At 35.9% G+C, this 22302-nt stretch overlaps 1 protein-coding gene across 1 annotated transcript in view; it reads left to right on the top strand.

Moving 5' to 3' along the window:
- The first annotated feature begins 5016 nt into the window (after window positions 1-5016).
- Window positions 5017-22302, top strand: part of LOC144969242 (uncharacterized) — a 160813-nt gene continuing 143527 nt past the window's right edge. The window contains exons 1-10 of the mRNA XM_078908353.1: window positions 5017-5171; window positions 6025-6182; window positions 8020-8124; window positions 8379-8443; window positions 10367-10819; window positions 11137-11178; window positions 12136-12203; window positions 13008-13123; window positions 14094-18487; window positions 20828-20891. Of these exons, the coding sequence (XP_078764479.1) occupies window positions 5158-5171; window positions 6025-6182; window positions 8020-8124; window positions 8379-8443; window positions 10367-10819; window positions 11137-11178; window positions 12136-12203; window positions 13008-13123; window positions 14094-18487; window positions 20828-20891 (5479 nt within the window). The 5' untranslated portion in view covers window positions 5017-5157. The remainder of the gene's footprint in view (window positions 5172-6024; window positions 6183-8019; window positions 8125-8378; window positions 8444-10366; window positions 10820-11136; window positions 11179-12135; window positions 12204-13007; window positions 13124-14093; window positions 18488-20827; window positions 20892-22302) is intronic.

The following is a 22302-nucleotide window of genomic DNA, read 5'->3' as shown; positions in this document are numbered from 1 at the left end:
CACTTAGCATTGGCATTGCTCGACTTTTGTGACAAGACGAAAACCGTACCGCTGAGCCATACGGTCCGTTAGTTCAGTCTAGTTTTGTGGTATCAGTGGTTATAATACAGTAGTGGTAGTGCAGTTATAGTAGAAGTACGTAGTAGTAGTCTTCTGTTCAAAATGGTCATCTGAGCGAAGAGATAGGAGATAGATTCGAATTTACTCTCTTCATTGCATTGACCGTATGCTTTGACTTTGATCATTTGATACGCTGTAAAAAAAAAAAAAAAAAGTACGGTCCACCTTAACCAAAAACAAGCAACAATCTTAGTTTCCCTGAACATAGATATGGTTTTGTTTACGGGAAGAGGGGGAACCATGATTATGGTTTTCCTACAAAATAAAAGGAGCATTTGGGCTATAAATAATATGATCGTGGCCTCCCTAGCTATCTCAGGCTCGGAGTAAACAGCTGGAATTTATTCACGACCAGCTTCAGTTTGCTGCCTTAGCAACATGTAAACAAAAAGTTGGTTGGATGCGCATGACATTACTAAAGGTCAACTGCAGCATAGTTCGGGTCATTTATAAAAAAAATCTGGGTCACGTTTGACGTCAAATGTTATTGTTTACATATGGGGCACCTTCCTTTACTCTTCTATAATCAATTGTGTAAAACTATAATATTGTTATATTATTATTGATGTTGATACTATTACTATTATATCGATGGTGTAAAATGTGTTTGGTGGCATTGGAAATAAAACAACGAACAGTTTTGTTTATATTATATATGAAACAATGATAGTTTTTTGTTTTTTGTTGTTTTTTTTTAATTAATTGTTTTCATGTTTTTGGTAGTATAAATGTGCGTGCATGTGTGTGCGTGTTTATTTTTGTTTTTATGTATGTTTGTCAGTGTGTGTAAATACATCTATATCGCAATTAGTACAGTCCATTAATACCCTCCATCCTGCTAAGCGCCTATGTTTCAACAAATAGTGCCCTTCTTGATAAAAGCACCAAAGTTAGAATATCAGAGAGATAGTTATCTTTAATAAAGTGCAATCCTGTAATATCCACGCAATGAGCTCAACGCGCTCAAAGAAGCGACGTGTATAAGGCGTCGTTACATTTTTTTTTTTTTGGGGGGGGGGGGGGGGGTAGCGGACAGGGGCAACTCATTTTACACTCGAGTATGGTGAGACAACAATGTCTTTGTTGTTTAATTGTTGTTTCTTCTTCTTCTTCTTCTTCTTCTTCTTCTTCTTCTTCTTCTTCTTCTTCTTCTTCTTCTTCTTCTTCTTCTCCTTCTTCTTCTTCTTCTTCTTCTTCTTCTTCTTCTTCTTCTTCTTCTTCTTCTTCTTCTTCTTCTTCTTCTTCTTCTTCTTCTTCTTCCATAGTGGGCAGGGAGGTACTTGTTATGTCTTCTATCCCCTATATCTGTTTTCCAACTTGCTTTCTGTCTTTGTCTTGGAAAGAGATTACTTGGTTTTGTCCTGGCCCTGGCCTGAGTCCTTCTTCTTCTTCTTCTTCTTCTTCTTCTTCTTCTTCTTCTTCTTCTTCTTCTTCTTCTTCTTCTTCTTCTTCTTCTTCTTCTTCTTCTTCTTCTTCTTCTTCTTCTTCTTCTTCTTCTTCTTCTTCTTCTTCTTCTTCTTCTTCTTCTTCTTCTACTACTACTACTACTACTACTACTACTACGACTACTACTACTACTACTACTACTACTACTACTACTACTACTACTACTACGACTACTACTACTACTACTACTACTACTACTACTACTACTACTACTACTACTACTACTACTACTAGGCACTACTACGACTACTACTACTACTACTACTACTACTACTACTACTACTAGGTACTACTACGACTACTACTACTACTACTACTACTACGACTACTACTACTACTACTACTACTACGACGACGACGACGACTACTACTACTACTACTACTACTACTACTACTACTACTACTACTACTACTATAACCACTACTTTTACTACGACTATGACTACTACTGTTACTACTACTACTACTATTCTTACTACTAATACCAATACTTCTACTGCCACTACTTCTACTAGGTACTACTACTACTACTACTACTACTACTACTACTACTACTACTACTACTACTACTACTACTACTACTACTACTACTACTACTACTACTACTACTACTACTACTACTACTACTACTACTACTACTACTACTACTACTACTACTACTACTACTACTACTACTACTTCTACTACTGGAGTATTTGTTGCTAACAATGTATCAGATCAACAGCAGCTGCAGTAAAGGAGAAAGAAGAAGAAGAAGAAGAAGAAGAGTGTACTACCACTACCACTACCACTACCACCACCACCACCACCACCACCAATACCACCACCACCACCACCACCACCACTTCTTCTTCTTTTTCTTCTTCTTCAAATTGATGGTTTAAGATGGCATACGATAGGGCGTCTCAAGTTTAAGAATTTTTGACGAGTCAAAGGTCATCTTCATTTGATATTTGATGTTGAAAAAAGAAACTATCTCAAATAAATAAGAAAATGGTGTTTTGATGTAGAAAGCCAGAGTTGGGCAGAATTATAATAGACACAATTAAGCCATTGGAATGGCTACGTTATTTTACAAAAAGGTCGCAGGTTCCAACCCCATCACCGCCGCGAAAAAAATTTTATTCTCTATTGTCTTCTGGCACTCTTCTACTCACTTCATCTCTTGTAATTTACAAAAAAAATAATAATGATAACAGTATCATCAAAAGAATAACAATTCAATTCCACCTTGAACCGATCTCGTCTGTCGGCGTAAGGACACAAATGTTGCAACTCAAAAGAAAAAAATCTCGGTTTTATCCCGGATCGATCCCGTTTCCTTTAGGCATGAAATGAGTGTTCTTCCAACGGGCCAACGGGACCTCCAACCACACTTAAGGCAGGTCTATCTAGTCCCAATTGTGTATTGTAATGAAGATCATCTCAACTAAGTCAATTTTGTTTCGACTCTAATATACGCCTGTATTTGATCTAAAATAGCCCCTGGTCTTTGATTTGTGAATTGACAAAAAGCATTTTGCAACACAATTAGTACAGATTTGCTTTTTACCAACTCATTGTGCTGGCTTGTCATTTAGCCTACGGGTATTTATTATCGTATGGACAAGCATACAGTAAACGTTCAATTTGGGATTGAGATAAGATACTTGAGTCGCATTCTCATTGTGGAAATAAGAAAACTTGAAAAAGAGGGACAATCAATTGAATTGGCCATAGAATGTTTGCTTCCTGGTTTATATGTAGATTGTAGATAGCCGTCTTGTTCAATTGGTCTTTTGTTATTACATGATACGAAATACAGTACCTACTTGGTAACCTGATTGTTGATAAAATCACTTTGGCAAGACAATAAAAGGTAATTTATCTTCACATTTTCTTTCCACGCCTAATTGCATGAAGCCAAAGGCATGTTTGTCTGTGTGAGAGTGAAAAGTACCTACCTACCTACCATTATGTAATATTTCAGTTTAAGATAGATTGACAGCGTCTGACCGTTGCAAAGACGAGAGGAAAGCATGAAGACGAAGTTTATTTGTTTTGAGGATTTCACGATACTTGTGACACTCCTGGAACATTTAAACACCAGTAAAAATGGGTTAAATTTTATAAATTAGAGATATCATCTGGCCACCTTACACAAGTCCAAGGGCTATTTTGGTCCAGAAATAAGTGGCCGTGGCCACGTTACGGAGTGGCCGCCTTATGCAGTAACAACATAGAGGGGAAAACGCTGGTCAGCAACGAAGGCTGGCCGCCATGGCAGATTTGGCCACCTTCTACAAGTGGTCGCGAGCATAAGTTCGAATGTACTCTAAAACCGACGCAAAATTAAATTATCTACTCCATTTCAAAAATGTTAAAACTAGCCCATAATTGCATTCGGTTATCAGACCTTCAAATGTGTGTACGTCGGCTAAGATGACATATTGGGTCATTTCAAGTTTAAGCATTTTTGACGAGTCAAAGGTCTCCTTCATTGATATTTGAACTTTAAGACATTAAGCCATACTACCACAATGAGAAAATGCTATTTTGCAGTCGTCGAAGTTGGGCAGTGATTCACGGTATCGAGATGGTATAATTTTTAAAAAGAAAATAATAATAATGACAACCAAAAGGGAAAAAAAGAGAAACCCATCATTAACTAAAGAACATTAAATTGTTCGTCGCAACATATTTCTAAAAAGCAATTTATTCAAAAAGAAACCTAAACTTTAAAAAAGAAAAGAAAATGCCTACAACACGTGGTGTTCCCAAGAGGTAACCAATCTAAGCACTGACCACGCCCGACGTTGCTTGACTTCGGTGATCGGACGAGAACGCAACACTGTTATATAATATAATTAACTTATTCTTTATCATTAAAATAAAATCGAATTAAAAAAAAATTTGTTCAGGTTATTTTTACTACTCTAAATTACAGCAGTTTTGCATTTTCTAATTCAAGTAAATGTCTATAGTCTGCTAGTTTTACACCAAATCTATATTTTCTGTAAAAACTTTGGTTCACTTTCAAATGTTTGTGTGTGTGTGTGTGTGTGTGTGTGTGTGTGTGTGTGTGTGTGTGTAGTGTAGTGTGTGCGCGTGTGTGCTTGCAGTGATGAAATGCCTGTTCACATTAAACAACGGACCATGCTAAGATTCTGATCAGGGAGTTAGCTACAACTCCAAAAAGGTTTTAAGGCAACACAAAGGATAGACACATAAATACGTACCCAAATACTAACATGTAAATTAAACGCAAACAGAATAATTATTAAATGGTCATTTAAAGACAATTAAGCATTCATTTGATAAAATAAAACAAACGAAAATATTGATGAAAATAACTGAACGGAAAAGCATGTTATTAAAAAATGAATAAATTAATTAAAATATATTATCAAAGACATAATAATGCGAATCAGGAAAGTTGTGAAGATTACTAAAATAGCAACAGTAAACAATGCAGGGGGAGCAACTCTAAAAACGTGCACAAAATTTGAAAACGAAAAACTAAGTGGAAAGTAATGAAAAAGTGAAAATTTTTATATTTCCAAAATTCTTATATATTTCTGGTGATCTGAGTTAGTTCTGTCGCTCAAGGAAATGTTGAAATTTAGGTAAGACAAATGCGAACGTCAATTCAAGTCAAAATGCTTTTTGCCGAACGCAATGCCGCAATGGCTATGACTATGACTATGACCATTACCATCGTCATCGAGCCCGATTCTTATTTAGACTGTCTACATACATTGTCTGTACACGCTGGCTATGACCTATGACTATGCTGTGTTCACTTCGCCCTGACTCCTGCCTGACTTACTGAAAGTGTGAAAAAACTGTCATTGTCATTGACATTTGTATGTCGGCAGTCAAGTTAGCCAGGTCAAGACCTTCTGGATAGGTTTAGGTAGTATAGAGTATAGACTATAGAGTTTGCAGGACTCTCTGCACTGAGCTTCTTTAATAACCACTCATTTCAAATTCAAAGGATCTCCACTTTACCAACAAAATAGTCGTAAATTGTCCTTTGCCCATAAACAAATCTGAGTCTTGTAAACTTCTTTGCAAAGACAGAGCATATCAGGGTTGATCCAGACAGGGGAATTTGATCAAGTGACCAAATGTTTTTGATTTATTTGTAGTAAACTCGTCAATAAATGGCTCTTGAGGCTGAGGGTATCAGTAAATGTTCTAATAATACTAATACTAATAATATAAATAAAGGCTCATCATTCATATAAAATTATCAGAGATAAGTTCAATGATTTAGATTCCACTTCACCTTTGACTGTAGAATGTTAATAAAGTTAAAGCATTTATGATTCGCATCCTTTTGAATTTCAAAACTACTTATACTTATACTTATCCCATGAGAAAATGGGCACACAATGCCTACTGATTCAATTGTTTTTTATTCAACTGGAGCTCTTCAAATATTTATAATTCTTAATTAACCTATATTCTCCAAAGATTTAGAAAAAAAGAGATGCGAAGGCGCAGCAACTCCTGCCCTAATCTTGAATCCTGTACTTCATCCTTTGACCCTGGTATCTGCGATGAGAGGGCCAATACTGATGTCAACAAACACAGTTCTTGTTTCTTGGAGGAGAAATCAGACCAGGAATCCGGTAATTGAAACAAATCCAACTTTTAATAAAAATGAAATTATTTGCAAGAATGTAAACTATAATCAATAGAGGAGAAAGAAGGGCTTTTTAAAAACAAATTTTAAACACTTTTTTTTTTGTTGTTCTTTTCATTTATTTTATGGTAATGGAGTAAATATATTATACTTTCTTACTTAATATCTGCAAAATGCCCTGAAAAGTCCTTTGAATTACATAGAGTGGACAGGGATTGAAATGATAATAAGAAAATTAAAAAGAACTAAACATAGAAAGTTAGCCATTGCAGTAAGGTCGTATAATGACAAAACACCTTTAAAAATTTTATCTTTAACTTTTTATATTGTTTGTTTAGTTTGACCCCAAACTTGACAGAGGGGTTCACGCTTAAGATCATTTAATGAGTTTGAGGTCATTTTAATTCACCGACATATAAAGTGACAGTTTTAAAAAACTCAAAATGAAAATAGTTTTATCATTGTTAGTGTTAGTCAGAGTATCTTTCATTAGTCTAGATACGAAACAGCAAGTAGACAATCAAGTTACTATTCCATTATTTTCTTGATTTGTCAATAAAGATACAATTACGATACTGTTTATTAACCTAGTGACTATTTTTGTCACATCTTTGCTTCATTTTTCTCAGTATTAATAGTCCCACTATGTCAATTTGCATCATAAAATCTGTCCGTAAAGTCACCTAGATCACAAAGACAATTTCTGGTGGCTCGTCACATAAAAAAGAGAAAGAGATCATGCCAGAATTTTACAAAATATAATTATTTTGAAGGGGTAACTATTAAACTTGTAAAAGTTGAGAATGAATTAAAATTGTATTCATGACATCGTCCATTATCTTTCAGTGTACGGTATGATTCAAATGTCCTGTTGGGATTTGTATCTTGAATAGAGATAAAAATCAAATAGATTTATGTACATTATACAACAAACTTTGGATTTTTAGTTCAAACCATAATTATCTATTAAACATTCTTGCTAATTGGAGACGATTGCGCAAACTTTCCCATAATCAATTTACTACCACTTGTGTTCCAGATTCAGTTGCGCTTTCGATTCTCATCCCCAACTCGTCTAATGATGTTAGTAATGGTGGTTGATAGACTAAATCTTTTACCTCAGTTCCCCCCCCCCCCTCAATAAAAAATATTAGAAAATTACAAGGGGTTTGGTCTCGTGATCTTGGTGTCAATTTATATCATTGTGAGAGCACATTATTTCATTGTTCAGATATCGTCCAACTTTCAAATGCCAATGTGGTGGAGCTCGTTTTTGCTTCAAGAAGAAGTTCATAGAATTGTCATCAAGTTGAGGATTACATCATTAATTTAACATGCGGGGATAAGAATTGATTTTTTTTTAAAAAGAAAGGACATAACAGTTTGATTTTGATATCGCACAGAAAACATTGATTTCTGAGATTCTCATTCATGTTCCAAAAGTTAATGTATAGAAAAAAGTCCTTGAGTCATGTATGTTTTGAAAACTGGAATTTGCTAATAATAATAGTCCTTAAGTTATTAAAATTATAAATGTCGACAAGACTTTTGAATCACCCTGTATATATCTGAAGACCTAAAAAAAACAGTAATATGAAGCCTGAGTCTCCTGGGAGGAAATATTAGCAAAAATGGCAATAGAGGTGATGTTACGCTTGAGAGAATTATAATTCAACTTGTAAAGGGTTAGTGCAGACTGGATTGTTTTTGAGTTTTTAAAAAAATATATATTGGCATTTGTCAACTTGCATATATTTGTTTCATTTTGAATTATTTATTAAACAATAATTCTTATGTGATTATTTGTGCTGCACATATTGCAGACACTGAAGTTCTCTCACCCACAAGAAAGGAGCGATTGCATGCCCAGAAATCCATTAAGAAAGTGAAAAAGAAAGAAAAAGAACATCAAGTGAATGTGGAGAAAAGTAAGTAAATTATGTTTATTAATGTTCCCCTTTTTTCATGTTTCTGTACAAAGATTGAAAGTAGATAATATATGTCAGAATGTTTCAAAGAAAACAGGAAGAGGTTGGATTTAAAAAAAATTGAAAACAGTTTTTTTTTCTATTTTCAACATTAGGTAAGGTTTTATCAATGATATCAGACCTATTTGAAACCTTGTTTAAGTGGATACGATGCATGTCATTTAATGTGTCACATTTGTCTTTTAACATTTCAGATTTGCTGTCAGCAGACGACTTCTGGAGGAAGCTTGACTCATTGAAAGAATGGCTTCATGATGAGGTAGAATTAAATGGTTTTTAATGTTTAGACAATTTAAATTGCAGTTCTGGCGTGGTCAAAATTATAATTTAGGTGTACATTCATATATTACAACTTTATAAAGTTAGGCTCTGTAACATGCTACTTGTCTACTTGACAAAATCAAGTTGAATGGCCAGCAGAATCTGCTTACTACAAAATAAATGACAATAAGACATTAAAGAGTGATAATGTGATAGGTATAAATTGATAAAGAATTTTATTTTTATTATACCCATACAAAGGGGTGAGGGGGAAAAAAACAGCGTTGTTGAAATTCAACTGTTTCCTGTTTCAACTTATTGTGAATCAATTTTTGTGGGGATATCAAGAGTTTATGGAATTTATTAAATGGCTATGGTTACACAAGATAACTTCATTTCCAAGCGTTTTGAAAGGTACAGCCAATGTTGACCATATAAAGAGGTGATGATGGCAATAACCAATTAGCTACCTATGTGAATCATTTTCCCCTATGCCTACCTGACCTACGTCAACTGTCTCTCCACAATGCCCCCCCTTCTCTTTTGTTTATTCTGTCTTTTAATTGTCTATATTATGCTTCAAAGACCTCTGGTTTTGTGCACTTGGCTCCACCTCCAATCTATTTCAATGATAAGATGGGTACAGAAAAACTCATGTTCGTCTCACATTCTAAACAAGTGGGATGGATGGTCTTAAACTTCATAAAAATCGCACGTACAGTAAAAACCGGATAAACCAAAAAGATTGCTAAACCGAAAAGAAATTAAAATGTTGTTATAAATAAATAAATAAAATAAAATTCCCTTATTCATCCCATAGGGGAAATTTGTCTCTAGGGTCTATTCCAAGGGAAGACTGGAATAACCCAGGCGTCAGCCGCAGTGCAGCGCCGCAAATTGACCTAGGGCGAGGTGACTTGCTCAAGTCCACACAGCGCAGTGGGTAATCGAACTCGGTACCTTTCGGGTACAAAGCGAAGACCGTACCGCTGAGCCACGCTGTCCCATGATGTTGTAATTTGATTGTAAATTGATGTTGTAATTTTTTCCTATTTGTTAATCAATATCGATAAACTGAAGAAAACCACTACAATCACACTATCAGTAAACCAAAAAGATATAGCTGAATAACCGAAGAACAAAATGCTGATAACCAAACAAAATTCCCTCCCATGATATCGTCTGTAACTCTAACAAGAACTGTTACCTAATGCATTCGATTGTATTTATTCACCACCACTCACCATAGCAAACTAGGGACTGGGCACTTGCCTGCCACTTCGCAACCAGCCCATCCCCACTCATGCCAATACACAATATCCTCATTCGACTCTGTCTGCCTCTTTACTCCCCTACTCACCCCTCTCCCAACCAATACCCAAAGAACTCCCTTTTATTTATACCCTCTCCACTTCCCAACCCTTACCCACACCACTCCACAATACTGTATTCATCTCTGTCCACCTCTCTATTCCCTCCTCTGTACCAATCCCATCTCTAACTGCACTAGTTTATTCTTACTTGATGACGAGAGCTCAATGCACTGGGCGAGATCAATAATGTTGTAACTCTTTCAAGTGGAGGTTGTAGTCTTGTTACCACATTTTATAATAAAATTATTGCTGATAACTAAAAAATACAATAATCAAATTAAATCAGCAAATCAGATGCGGTGATCACCTTGAGATAATGAGACAACCTAATGTATCAACTATGATTTTGAGTTAAGACAAGTTGTGCCCCTTGAAAATCCGGTTACTTTTAAAGGTATGTCTTTACCGAACCATGTCTAAACCAAAATAGAATACCAAGTCCCTTGAATTTCAGTTTACCCTGTTTTTAATGTATATTTTTTTCTTCTTCTAGAAATTATTAATTAATCCAATTAAATGTGCATTATATTTACATCAATTTTCAACAGGGCAGTAAAGAGGTAGAAGGCATGCAGTCTCCAAAACTTCGCTCCCATTTTAAGAAGTTTATCAAATTGTGGAATAAGCGCAAACTGCCTCTAAAATACTACAAAAACTGCTGTGTGGATGCTGAAGCGGAGTCTTCCAGTACTGAGAATCCTGTCAACAGTCAGAGCCCATCAACCCAGTCGCAAACTCCAAATGCGTTCACATTTGACTTTTTACCTCATGCCACCCTCAAGGATTTGCCGTCTTACCATCACTTTCCATTCTTAGACGAATCATCTGATCAGTTGTCGTCACTAGCTCAATCCTCTGTGTTTATTTCACCATCATTGAGTTGTAAGGATGTAGCGATGACAAATGATTGCAAAGATAATGGTAACAATGATTCTCAATTCGCAACATTTGGCAAATCAATGTTTGACACTCTCAGCAGCACTTCAAGAATGGCAAAGCAGGTAATTCTTTTTATAGATTTGTTGAATACAGCTGCTCGTTTTGTTTTTTAATTTTTTATTTCTCCTTTCTTTTTCATCTTATTTCATATTTCCTCATAGAAAAAAACTTAGTTCTTTAATATTTAAATACAAGCAGTTCAGCCACCTCTTCTCCTGATAAAATATTTGTGATGTAAATAATTATTGTATTTCACAGGTTAACAGATAATTAAAATTTTTTATAAACTTTTCATCTCTTACTTTTTTTCTGTTCATGAGTTTTACTCTCTTTCTTTCTGTAGTTAGTCTATTTCAATTTCACAATTATATTTTATCAGATTGATGTGCGTTCATCAAAAAGAAAAGGTTCAAAATCAAAGGTAAAGTGGATGTCACCAGTTAATGTCAATAGGTTGTTGTTTTGTTTTTGTTTTTTGACTGATTTTGTTTGTTCAATTGTTACTGATGTCCAGACATGAGGGATAATGCTTGCTTGGGATTTGTAAGGGCTTGCTCATGATCCAACTGGCCATGAGAGGCATGCAAATTGTAGAGTGTCCTTCTTGTGGCCAGGTGGAGTTGTCGTAACAGTTGGGTCATGGGTTCAAATCCTCATCGCTGCAAAGTTTTTATTCTCTATTTTCTTCTTTCACTTTACCACTCACTTCATTTCTTGTTATTATCAACATAAGTGCCTCCTCCAACACTTTTCTGTCTTCCAATATTCAGGGTGGTCTCTTTAGAGCATCCAAGGTGGATTTGAAAGGTTACTCTAGCGGAGTCGTCCTCCCCCCTTTGTCTGTTTCCTGGAATCATGATAATGCCTTCACATAAACTCACCAGTTTTTCTTTTCAAATAATCAAAGGTGTCAATTAAACAATCTGACAACTTTTCTCATCAAAAATCAAACGATTGGTGTATCTAAAAGTGTGAGATAGGCATTGTTGTTGGGGTGAGATGGTCGAGTTGATAAGGCCTTGCACTGCCACCCTGCAGTTGACATCTTGGTTTTTCCTTGAGCAAAAAACGTAGCCCCTAATGCTCACTTTTCAACACAGGTTATCTTTGTCTTTCCTCAAGACAGATCCTGAAGATAACATGTTCCTGAGGATAGAAAAGGGGATTTTATTTATTCATTCATTCATTCATTTTATTTTATTTTCATGTATATATAATATCATGAATAAGTGTAATCATGTATTAAAGGGTATACAATGATTTAGTATTTCCTGTAACTGTGCTTAAGTCAAGCTATTGTCCCTTGATTAAACAAGATTACTCTAATAATTCTTAAAATTCCGTTTAATCAGTTTTTATCATACGTCATTCATTACAGGGTCAAACTGGTCCTAACTCCCCTTCTAGTGTGACAAGCCCCAAGAAGTTTGCTTCAATTTTTCGGTCGTGAGTATGTTTTTAATATTTATTTTTTTAAAATGATTTTGTGTCAAACCTAATTCACAAACAAACAAGCTATGGAATAGTTATGATTCTTGTCTGGGTCAATTTTTTTTTTTTTAATGTAAATTGTAAAGCTGTATATTTTTAATATGACGCAAAAAAAATAATATGGTACTGTTATCAGTGATGATACTTTTCCGCGGATCCGCGGAAATCCGCGGTTTTCTTTCCTTTCCTCGGTTTTCCTCCTCAGATCCTCGATCCGCGGATATTTCCTTCATTTCCTCCTTTTACTTTTTTTTTTATATAATAAATCTTTAAAAAATACCTCCTTTTTAAAAAAAAAAAATATATATATAAAAAATTTCCTCCTTGTACTGGACTCCGGGCGTTTTAAAATTGTACTCAAAAGAAGTCATTCTGCCTACTTTCCTATGGTGCAAGAATGTTCTAGGTGAGTTTTCCGTTTTTCCGAGACTTTTCCTCCTTTTTGACTTTTTGTGAGTATCATCACTGTATTATGTTATTGAATTTGCTGCTATTGTTTTTGTGTTGTCATGGATTATAGTGTTTTCAGTATCATATTGTTGCATGAAAAATGAAATGGCATTTTTTAGAGATGTTATTAGACCTGAGATCTTAAAGAAATTGATTCTTTTTTAAATTGGTTAACATACAGTATTTAAAACATCTGCTTTCAAATTTACAGAATGTTTAGGTTTTACAGAGCAAAAACCTATAGTGCAGACATAGATGATTGTTTTCTCCTAATGATGGAGCAACTATGATTTTATTCTGTTTCTTTAGGACTCCTGCATCAAGTGTGTTCAAGTCATCCAGTCCTCAAATTCACGCAGTTGGTTCCCCTACGTGTCCTTACCCAACACCTATTGATTTTACCCATGCATCCACAGAGAAAACGGGTAAGAGACTCAAATGAATTTTTTGTTCTTATCTACTCTGATTCTGCTCCTTCTTTTCTTCTTCTTCTTCTTCTTCTTCTTCTTCTTCTTCTTCTTCTTCTTCTTCTTCTTCTTCTTCTTCTTCTTCTTCTTCTTCTTTCCCTCTATCTTCACCTTCCTCTCTTTCTTATCCCCCCTTACCCTCCTCCTTCTTCTCTTTTATTTCACTTCAGAAATGGGACAAAACTAACTTTGGTCATCTCTTTTAAAAATAAACCAAATAAATCTTAAAATGTGTTAGTGAAGATAATGTGTTGTTAACAGTCAGGTTTATCATAATATTGCTGAAATATTTTATCTTGTGGTTGATTGAGTTTAAGTAAATAATAATAAAAATGAAAAAGGAAGAATGAAATGGTGGTAGACAATGGCGTTGTCTGACTCTGATTGTATATATTTATTTAGTTTATTTGTTAAACTCTGACTACTTCCATATTATCCAGAAGTTAAAGATCAAATTCTTTTAAAGGTTATTTTTTAAACATAAGGATTGACATGTTTTAGAACCTTGTGCCTCTGGGCATGGGTTAGAATAGGGAGTCCTTCAAAACCATAAGACCCATATGGAACTAGAGTTTTATCTCAGTTTCTATAGTGTGAAATAGACGTTAGTGATAGCTTGCTGACCTTTTGATAGGACCCTATTCTATTGCAAAGCAATGTCCACCAAATCTAACAGACATAGCTACCCAATCACTGCTAGGTGGACAAAGGGGGATAAGAAAAGAAAAAGATCTCAACTTCATCCGTGATCGATCCTGGTCCCTTAGTGTGTGAAGTGAGTGCTCTACCAACTGAGCTATTGGAACCCCCTTTGGGCATGGCTTTGAGAAGTAAAATTATCATCTAATTAATTTATCACGGTTAAGACTTTTTCTTTTCATAAATAAACCCATTCATATTATTTTTATTGTCGCTGCATTTTCCTCAGGGTCTGTCTCCAATGACAGAAGTGCCAAAAACCCAAGTCCTGCCTACATGTGTGTGCAAGATGCTATTCCATTTGACAGGAGCAGCCCCAGCCCTAAATATTGGCAGGTTGGATTTGATGATGATGTATTTGATGGGGAACACTTAGACTCCCACTACTGCTCCTTATCTCCTTTCTTCAAGGGTAAAAAGACATCCATTCTCAGCAAAGCAACAAATTGTTCTTCAAATCCATCTAGAAGTCCGTCAAATCTAAGCCGTAGGCGGTCCAAAAGCATGGAAGACATCTATGCAGTCCCATCAAGACTTTTAATGACAATGGGACAAAAAGTCACATCACCTCTTCATGAAGAAATAAGACTAACAATTCCGCCAGTTCCTGTGAAAAGATTTACACCTACTTCTTCATTGGTCAGTTTGAGTAGCGTTTTGAGAGGTAAACAAAATCCACCATCTTGTTCAGTATTATCTACAAGCAGTGACACTTTGATATCATCGTCAGAAACTGTCAACAGTTGTGATAAACAGATTGTGTCAGTGTCTGATTTTACTTCAGTAAATAGTTTATCAACTGATATGGGATATCACTCTGGCAAATTTGAGGATTCATCTGTTTCACAAAGAAATATCAGCACAGTCTTCCTGTCAAATATAAAGTCTTCATCAAGTTTCAAAAATCATCAAAGCATTGCAGGTGTGAAGCGCAGATCAGAGGAATACGAAACCAACATAGATGAAATAGACTCGCCAAAGAAAAATAGATCTAATTCCTCAGACCTGAACTCTTATGGTGCGAATGATGTCAGGAATTTGATTTACAATGATGGAGATGAAATTTCTGTTAATGACACTGTTGATACGAGTATTGCCGACTTTTTGAAAGACCCACCAACATTAAAAGTGGATACAAATTTGCAAGACAAGGTTCCCTCTTCACCCCAGGAAATTCCAAAAAAGTCAATTTTAACAGGAAGTCTCAATCCAACCACTAGAACTCCAAAAATCAATGGAAATTCTGGATCCAAGAAAATGTCAGAGAGTGGAAGAGACAGATTGAGTATTCTTCAGATACAGGTACTTGACAAGTCTCCTACATTTCCCAGACGTAGGATCAAAAGAAGATCTTCTAGCCTAGCCGTCACACCGGGTAAGGGTTTGACATTTGGTAATAAAAGCAACCCTCGTTTGGCAGTATCGTCACCAAGGAGAGTCAGCTTTGCCAAAAATGTCAAGAACAGTAATGATACAACTCCAACTAAAAGGAGGTCATCTTCCTCATCATTCAAGGTGTCATCCAGTGCAGGTGATGTGAAGAAGGACATATCAAGGCAATCCCATAACAAGGCAGAGTTTGATTCTTTTTGGGCACGTCACGAAAATAAACCAAATAACCCAAACTCTCCAGTCAAAGAGGTAGGGAATGGTACAAAACGATGGTCACCCTCAAAATGGCTTTCTTCATCCAAAGAAACTACATTCTCTGGAGACAATTCCTCAGTTCATTCACATTCAAGTATTGGCAGCTCCAACATAAATGAAAACAATGGGGATGGGAAAATGAGTTTTATCAGATCTCTGTCTCCTAAAAAGATTTTTTCTTCACTGCAAAAAAATTCATCTCCATCATCGCTCTTGTCAGCTCCAAACAACAGCAGCACGATCTCTACTTTTACTTCCCCATCAAATCTCTTTGAATCCCCTTGCATGAAAGAATCAAGAGAGGCATCTCTTTCTCCTACAAAACCAAAGTCAATACTGAAAAATAATACACATTCAAGTCCCATTACAGTACCCAGATTCACTGGTCAAATGTCAAGGCCATCAACTTCACCTCAGAAACAATATACTGAGAATGTTCAAAGTAAGAAAATGAATGATTTGCATCGTGGTCTGAGTTCCAGGAAATCTAATGAGTTGAATTTAAATCATTGTCAATCACCCCCAAGGCTTGGAGTGGCTTCATTGAAAGCAGCACATTTTGCTACAACACAAAATATTTCTTCCTTGCCTCGAAGCAAACAACGAATGTTATTTAAGGCCCAAATGAGTCAGGATAAATCCCTCATCGCTGAACAAGGCAAGCAACTGAATACATCTCTAGAAGCTAATTTACATGGTGTATTAACAAAAGAAAAATGTCCTCCTCGATATATAATCCCTGAAGGTAATCGAGAGAAACAGAATCTTAATCCCAAGGAAGTGATTGATGAGCAAGTCTACCCTGAACACAATGTAACTTCTCAAGAGTATAGATTTGATTTCAACCATAAAACGATGACAGATAATTTATCTGAAATCTCACATAAGCCTCATTTCCTATCAGAAGAAATAAATGAAGATAATGGAAGGTCTGATGATCCAACTCCTTGTTTAGATTTAAAATCATCCAAATCATTCAGTGACTATGAGAAACCTTTAGAAGGAATGATGAATACAACGCATGATTCAATTTTTTCTGATACAAAAGACAAATGCACAGACAAAGAACAGGAACTTAATTGTGTTGCTGGAAATTTTAACACTTTAACATACAATGAAGGACATCATAACACTTTATCATCTCTGGGTATGCAACTGGCAAGCTGGAACAACGATAGTGGCAATTTTACTTCAGCAACTCAAAGGACACTGACATCAAGATCACTTTTTTCAAAAAAGACAGAAATCCAGAATACTGATGAGTCTAATGATGAGATCGTCGCTATTTCAAGAACGGATACAGAAAGTCTGACTGTTGACCCACATCAGCAACTTGAATCTCCAAAGACTTATAATGAATATCCTTACAATGCAACAGATGATTCATCTCATGATGACAGCCATTCGAACACTGATTCACTGAACATCACGTTTGAAGGACGTGACAAGCAACTCTCAAAAAGTGTCTTAGAGAGGATTAAGAGTTTTCGATCTAGTCCAAAAGTTGAAGAGAACGATGGGTGGATTACAGAGAGAAGAAGCAGCAGAGGAAATAAATCTAGATCATTCCGAAATTCACCAAATAAATCTCTTCTGCAATCTCCAGTACAACTTCAGGAGAATTCAGAAATTGCAAAATTGCATGTTGAAAATATAGACAAGATTATGGATCATCCTTTGGGAAATATTCAAGAAAATATGTCTAATGAAAATTATCTTGACACAAACGAAGTTCATCACTCATATCTGGAAGTAAACAAGGAGAGTTCCCACCAACATGAAGACAAAATGGAAAATATCACTATCCCAAATATATGTCATTTTCACACTGCAGTTACTGATGACAATATCATGTTCAGTAGTGATGTAGATAAGGGTTATGAAACAGAATCCAGAAGTGGTAAAGATGACAAGATACACACAAAAAGAGGACAAGGAAATTTTGAAGATGTATCCACGTCTTCCTTGACAAGCTCTGATTCTGGCAATTGTGGAAAATTTGATACTATATCTTCTGATTCTTCCTGCCCAATTTATGACGTGCCAAAAACTGGCATCCATGTTGTCAAACCTGTCAATTCAAGTCATAACTATTTTTCTGGGAATTCACAACCCAACGTTGCATCACATGACTCTAAACAGGGGATTAATTCCAATGGGAATAGTGTTGATCCCCCTCAACCCAATCAGGCAGTCTATGAAAAGAATAATTCTTTACAAAGGGACATAATTTCACGTGATACAACCCTTTCTTTATCTGCCCAATCCAGTTCCACATCAAATAAGGACCACAAAGAGAATAAAGAAAATAATGAATTTCCTGTCAAGCCCTCCAGACCAAAACCGCTCGTCAAGCCAAAACCGAAACCATCTCTTAAACCAGGCATGGCTGTTCACCAATCAAACACAACATGTCTTTCACCAAAAGTCAAAAGTTCTACTTCCCTTGTACAACCCACTGTCAAAAGAAGAAGCTCACTTATTAAAAGAGAATCCGTTTCAGTCAGAAATACCCCTCGACCATCCATTTCATCCTCATTTAAAAGTAATAATAATTGTATTAATAGCAATCAAAGCAATAGACCTATAGTGAGAAAAAGGTCTTCTGTTGCAAACAGGGAGGAATCGTTGAAAGGAAAATCATTTAAAAACTTGTCTACAGTCAATACTTCTAACAAAATTGTACCTCAAAATACTGATACCAAGAGAGAATCTATCACTCAGAGTAACAGGAGAAAAAGAACAAGCTTGGAAAAGGGCAGCAGAAGATCCTCCACTGGTGTATCGTCTGGTCCAGAACAATCTAGTTTTGCCCAAAGAAGAAAATTTTTTCAGCAGTTACAAGCATCTGCAAATAATTCTTCCTCGTCTGTGGTTAAAAGACCCCAAACTGCTTCGGTGAAGATTTCAAATTCTCTTCTTGTCAAAGCACAACACAAGCCAGTCCCGAAGCCAGTTGTGAGTCAGAATCCAGGAGCTACTTAAGTGGAGTGTAAAATCCATTTAGTATGGTTATTTGAAAATTTTCCTAAGTACCTCAAGTCGAGTAAGAGAACCTGGCCTCTTTCAAATAATGTAACAAAGATGATGCAAGATGAGTTGGCCATAAGATTTTAATGAAAGGCAAGATCGTTCTTTGCTATTTCCTACTGTAATGTGTTTTTTTAACCCTTTAACGTCGAGACTTTATTTGAAACATGCTTTCTCCATTACAGTGGAATCCACATAAATTCAACACTCGTAAAGTCAAATTTTCTTATAGATCAACACCACTTGTTGGTTCCAAATTTTCTGTTCTTTATCTAAGTATTTTCCATTGATAATGGATAAAGTCAACCTTTGTTTAAGGTGAATCAATTTTTCTGGTGTTGTTGGCTTTATCAGGATTCCACTGTATTTATTTGGTTTCTATTTGAGACTTGTTGTTTTCACTAAGAGAGCAGTAGCGATTCCTCAGTCTTTCTCCTTTTTAGAGCTAAAATTGTGGTCTCTGTTTTGTAGTTGAGTTTGACTCATAGTGTGAATGGACTTCTTTATACATTTTTATGTTTAAGATTTTTAAAAAGCACAATTTCGAATGCAGCGCTGGAGTATGTATATAAATGTATTTATGTATATATTATAAATCGCCTAAATCTGGGTTTACAATTTGTGGTTTAAGAACTTATTGTATCTCATGGTGACCTTTCTAAATTAATACATATCTTCAAATCTCTTTGTTTTTACTTAAAGTTTCTGGGTGGGGTTCCTAACCTCCCATAGTTGGCAGGGAGGTACTTACTGTGTCTTCTATCTCCCTATATCTTTTTCCAACTTGCTTTCTGTCTTTGTCTTGGAATGAGATTACTAGGTTTTGTCTTGTTCCTGGCCGGATACCCTGGCTGAGAGGGAACGAGTCAAATGTATAGTTTTGGAGATGATATTTTTTTCCTTATCGCTTGTAAATCATCTCTGTTTTATGTTTTGTTTACGTATTAGAAATGATTTGTAAACATTTGAGTGTATTTCTCTTCGTGGGGACCTGTGCTTATGTCTGGATGAGACTTTTAGGTTATCTCAAACTAAGTACTTTGAAAGTGTGCTCTTGAAATCTACATCTGTTTCCTATTTGAACCCTTTCCCCTTTGTCTTACCTTTTCTTGGGTGCTTTAATTATAGGTCTAAATTATTTTATTATCCCATTTTCGTCCTTTTTATTGGCGCTGATTTGACCTTAATGTGTTGCAAGCCCCGTAAAACCCTTCAAACCAAAAACAATCTACCTAAAGTTTAGAAGTTGATAAAGTTCTATCACTAGAAGATATGACAAAAAAAAAAAATGCTCTGTGTCCGCGTGTATGTGTGTGTGTTTGTATATATGCGTGTGTGTGTGTGTGTGTGTGTGTGTTTGTTAATGTAAGGTTTAGATTGCACTACTCTACCTTCATCATATCACTTATCATAACCCTTAAGACACAGAAATTATTTTTTTATGAAAAAGTTCTTGAGCGCCTTTGCCATGGTTTTGTAATTTTAGATGACTTTTAGTCTATTTTATTTTATATATAACCTTGCACATTTTATTTCCTACTATTTATGAATATTATTTTGATACCTCTTTAATATTATATAACATTTAATTTTCTAATATAATATTTATTTAAGACTGTCTAAGTGGCAGCAGTGATTTTTCTTTGTTGAGGATCCTTAGCCCGCTGAGCCCTAGGAGAGGATGGGAGTGGTTCTAAGTCGTCTCACCTTTCCAGTCCTGCCATCCCCATTTTACATCTGTCCCTTTAATGTGACTTTGTGTCCTTGTTCTAGAATGATATGATGATTTGATTTTACTTGGACTCTGCCTGAGAAGGAGACAATCGTAGGATTCCTCTCTATGGGAGATGATTTTTCTATTTGTACGCCAACCCATCAACATATGTTATATGGCTAGATCTTCTAGGCGTGCGGGGCTCTTCTGTGTATGCTGGTGGGTGGACGAAAGGGCTAGTGAAGGGTCTTCTAGCATCCTTATCTGTTCCCCCTTTCTTTTTAGCTCTTTGTCCCTGTCCCTGTCACGACTTTGTTTTACCCATATCGGCTGAAGTCCTTATTTGTAAGGGAGGCAATGGGATATGAGTTTGTTTTTGTTTTTTGAGATTATATTGTTGTTTCCAATTAACTCATCTCTCTGAATGACTGTACTATTTGTGTTAAACAATCTGGGGGTTTTTTTGGGGGGGGGGGGGGGGGGGGGGGTTTTGGGGTTTTTTTTTTGTTTTGGTTTTTCATTTATTTTATTTTTTAAAGTTTCTGTTGGTATCTTTGATCCATTTAATGCAGGCACGGATCCATCGTCTTCAATTCTTTTGTGTTGTGTACTGTCTTCCTCTTCTTATGTACTGGGGTAACCTTATAGTGTCATTTCAATAAAGATGTGTACCAGGCGCTGAAATGACCCAAAAGGGTTGAAAGCGCCGTAACACCCTTGAAAACAAAAACAAACTGCTTACAATTTAAAGAAAAAAAACAAAAGGGTAACAGGAACAAGAATCCACATCACACTTTGTTGTTTTGGTTGTTTTTTATTGTATTTTATTTTTTTATTTTTTTTTAAATAGGGGGGGGGGGGGGGGGGGGGGGGGGTCCCGTTTACGGAAGGTACTATTTACTTACACCTCTGTTATTATGATTCTGTATAAACTATTTTTGTCTCATTTTAGAATTCAGACCGTGTCCTCTACTCGGTCTAACTTTATTATTTATTAGACTACAATAAAATGCACCCACCAATGCTATTCCATTCATTTTGTGTGGTTTTTTGTTCTCCAACTTCTTTTTTATATATATACATTTTTTTTCTGGGTGGGGTCTTTTGTTCTCACACTCACATGGTGGGCAGGAGGTCACTTGCTGTATCTTCTATCCCCCTAGATCTGTTTTCTGATTTGCTTTCTGTTATGTACTGATCTTTATATTTTTTGTTTTAAGCATAATATCTTCTTAACATTTGAGTGTAATCCTCTTTGTCTGGGTGGGGTTCCTGACCTCCCATAGTGGGCAGGGAGGTACATACTGCGTCTTCTATCCCCCTAGGTTTGTTTTCCAACTTGCATTCTGTCTTTGTCTTGGAATGAGATTGCTTGATTTTGTCCTGGTCCTTGCCGGATACCCGGGCTGAGAGGGAAACAGTCAAATGTATAGTTAGTTTTGGGAGATGGTTTGTTTTCGCCTTGTAACTTGTAAATAATCTCTCTGTTATGCACTGTATTATATTTAACTTTACGTATTATAAATGATTTGTAATTATTTGAGTGTGTTCCTCTTTTGTCCTGGTCCTTGCCGGATACCCGGGCTGAGAGGGAAACAGTCAAATGTATAGTTAGTTTTGGGAGATGGTTTGTTTCGCCTTGTAACTTGAATATCCTCTGTTATGCACTGTATTATATTTAACTTTACGTATTATAAATGATTTGTAATTATTTGAGTGTGTTCCTCTTAGTGGGGACCTGCGCTTAACGTCAGGATGAGACATTAAAGTGATCTCAAACTAAGTACGTTGATAGTGTGCTCTTGGAATCTACATCTGTTCCCTATTTGAACCAATTCCCCTTTGTCTTATCCTTTCTTAAGTGCTTTAATTGTAAGTCTAGAACTTTCTACTATCCCATATTCTTCCTTTTTACTGGCGCTGATATGACCTTAATGTGTCGCTAGCGCCGTAAAACCCTTAAAAACAAAAACAAACAATCCTCTTTGTGGGATCCTGTGCTGGTGATCTCAAACTAAGTACTCGTACATTGATGGTATGCTCTTGG

The sequence above is a fragment of the Berghia stephanieae genome, chromosome 3 (genome assembly GCF_034508935.2).
Source record: "Berghia stephanieae isolate SIO BIC M18660-M18661 chromosome 3, UCSD_Bste_1.3, whole genome shotgun sequence".
NCBI classification, from domain to species: domain Eukaryota; kingdom Metazoa; phylum Mollusca; class Gastropoda; order Nudibranchia; family Aeolidiidae; genus Berghia; species Berghia stephanieae.
Note: the sequence above shows the minus strand (reverse complement) of the source record. Positions and strands in the feature narration are given on the sequence as shown.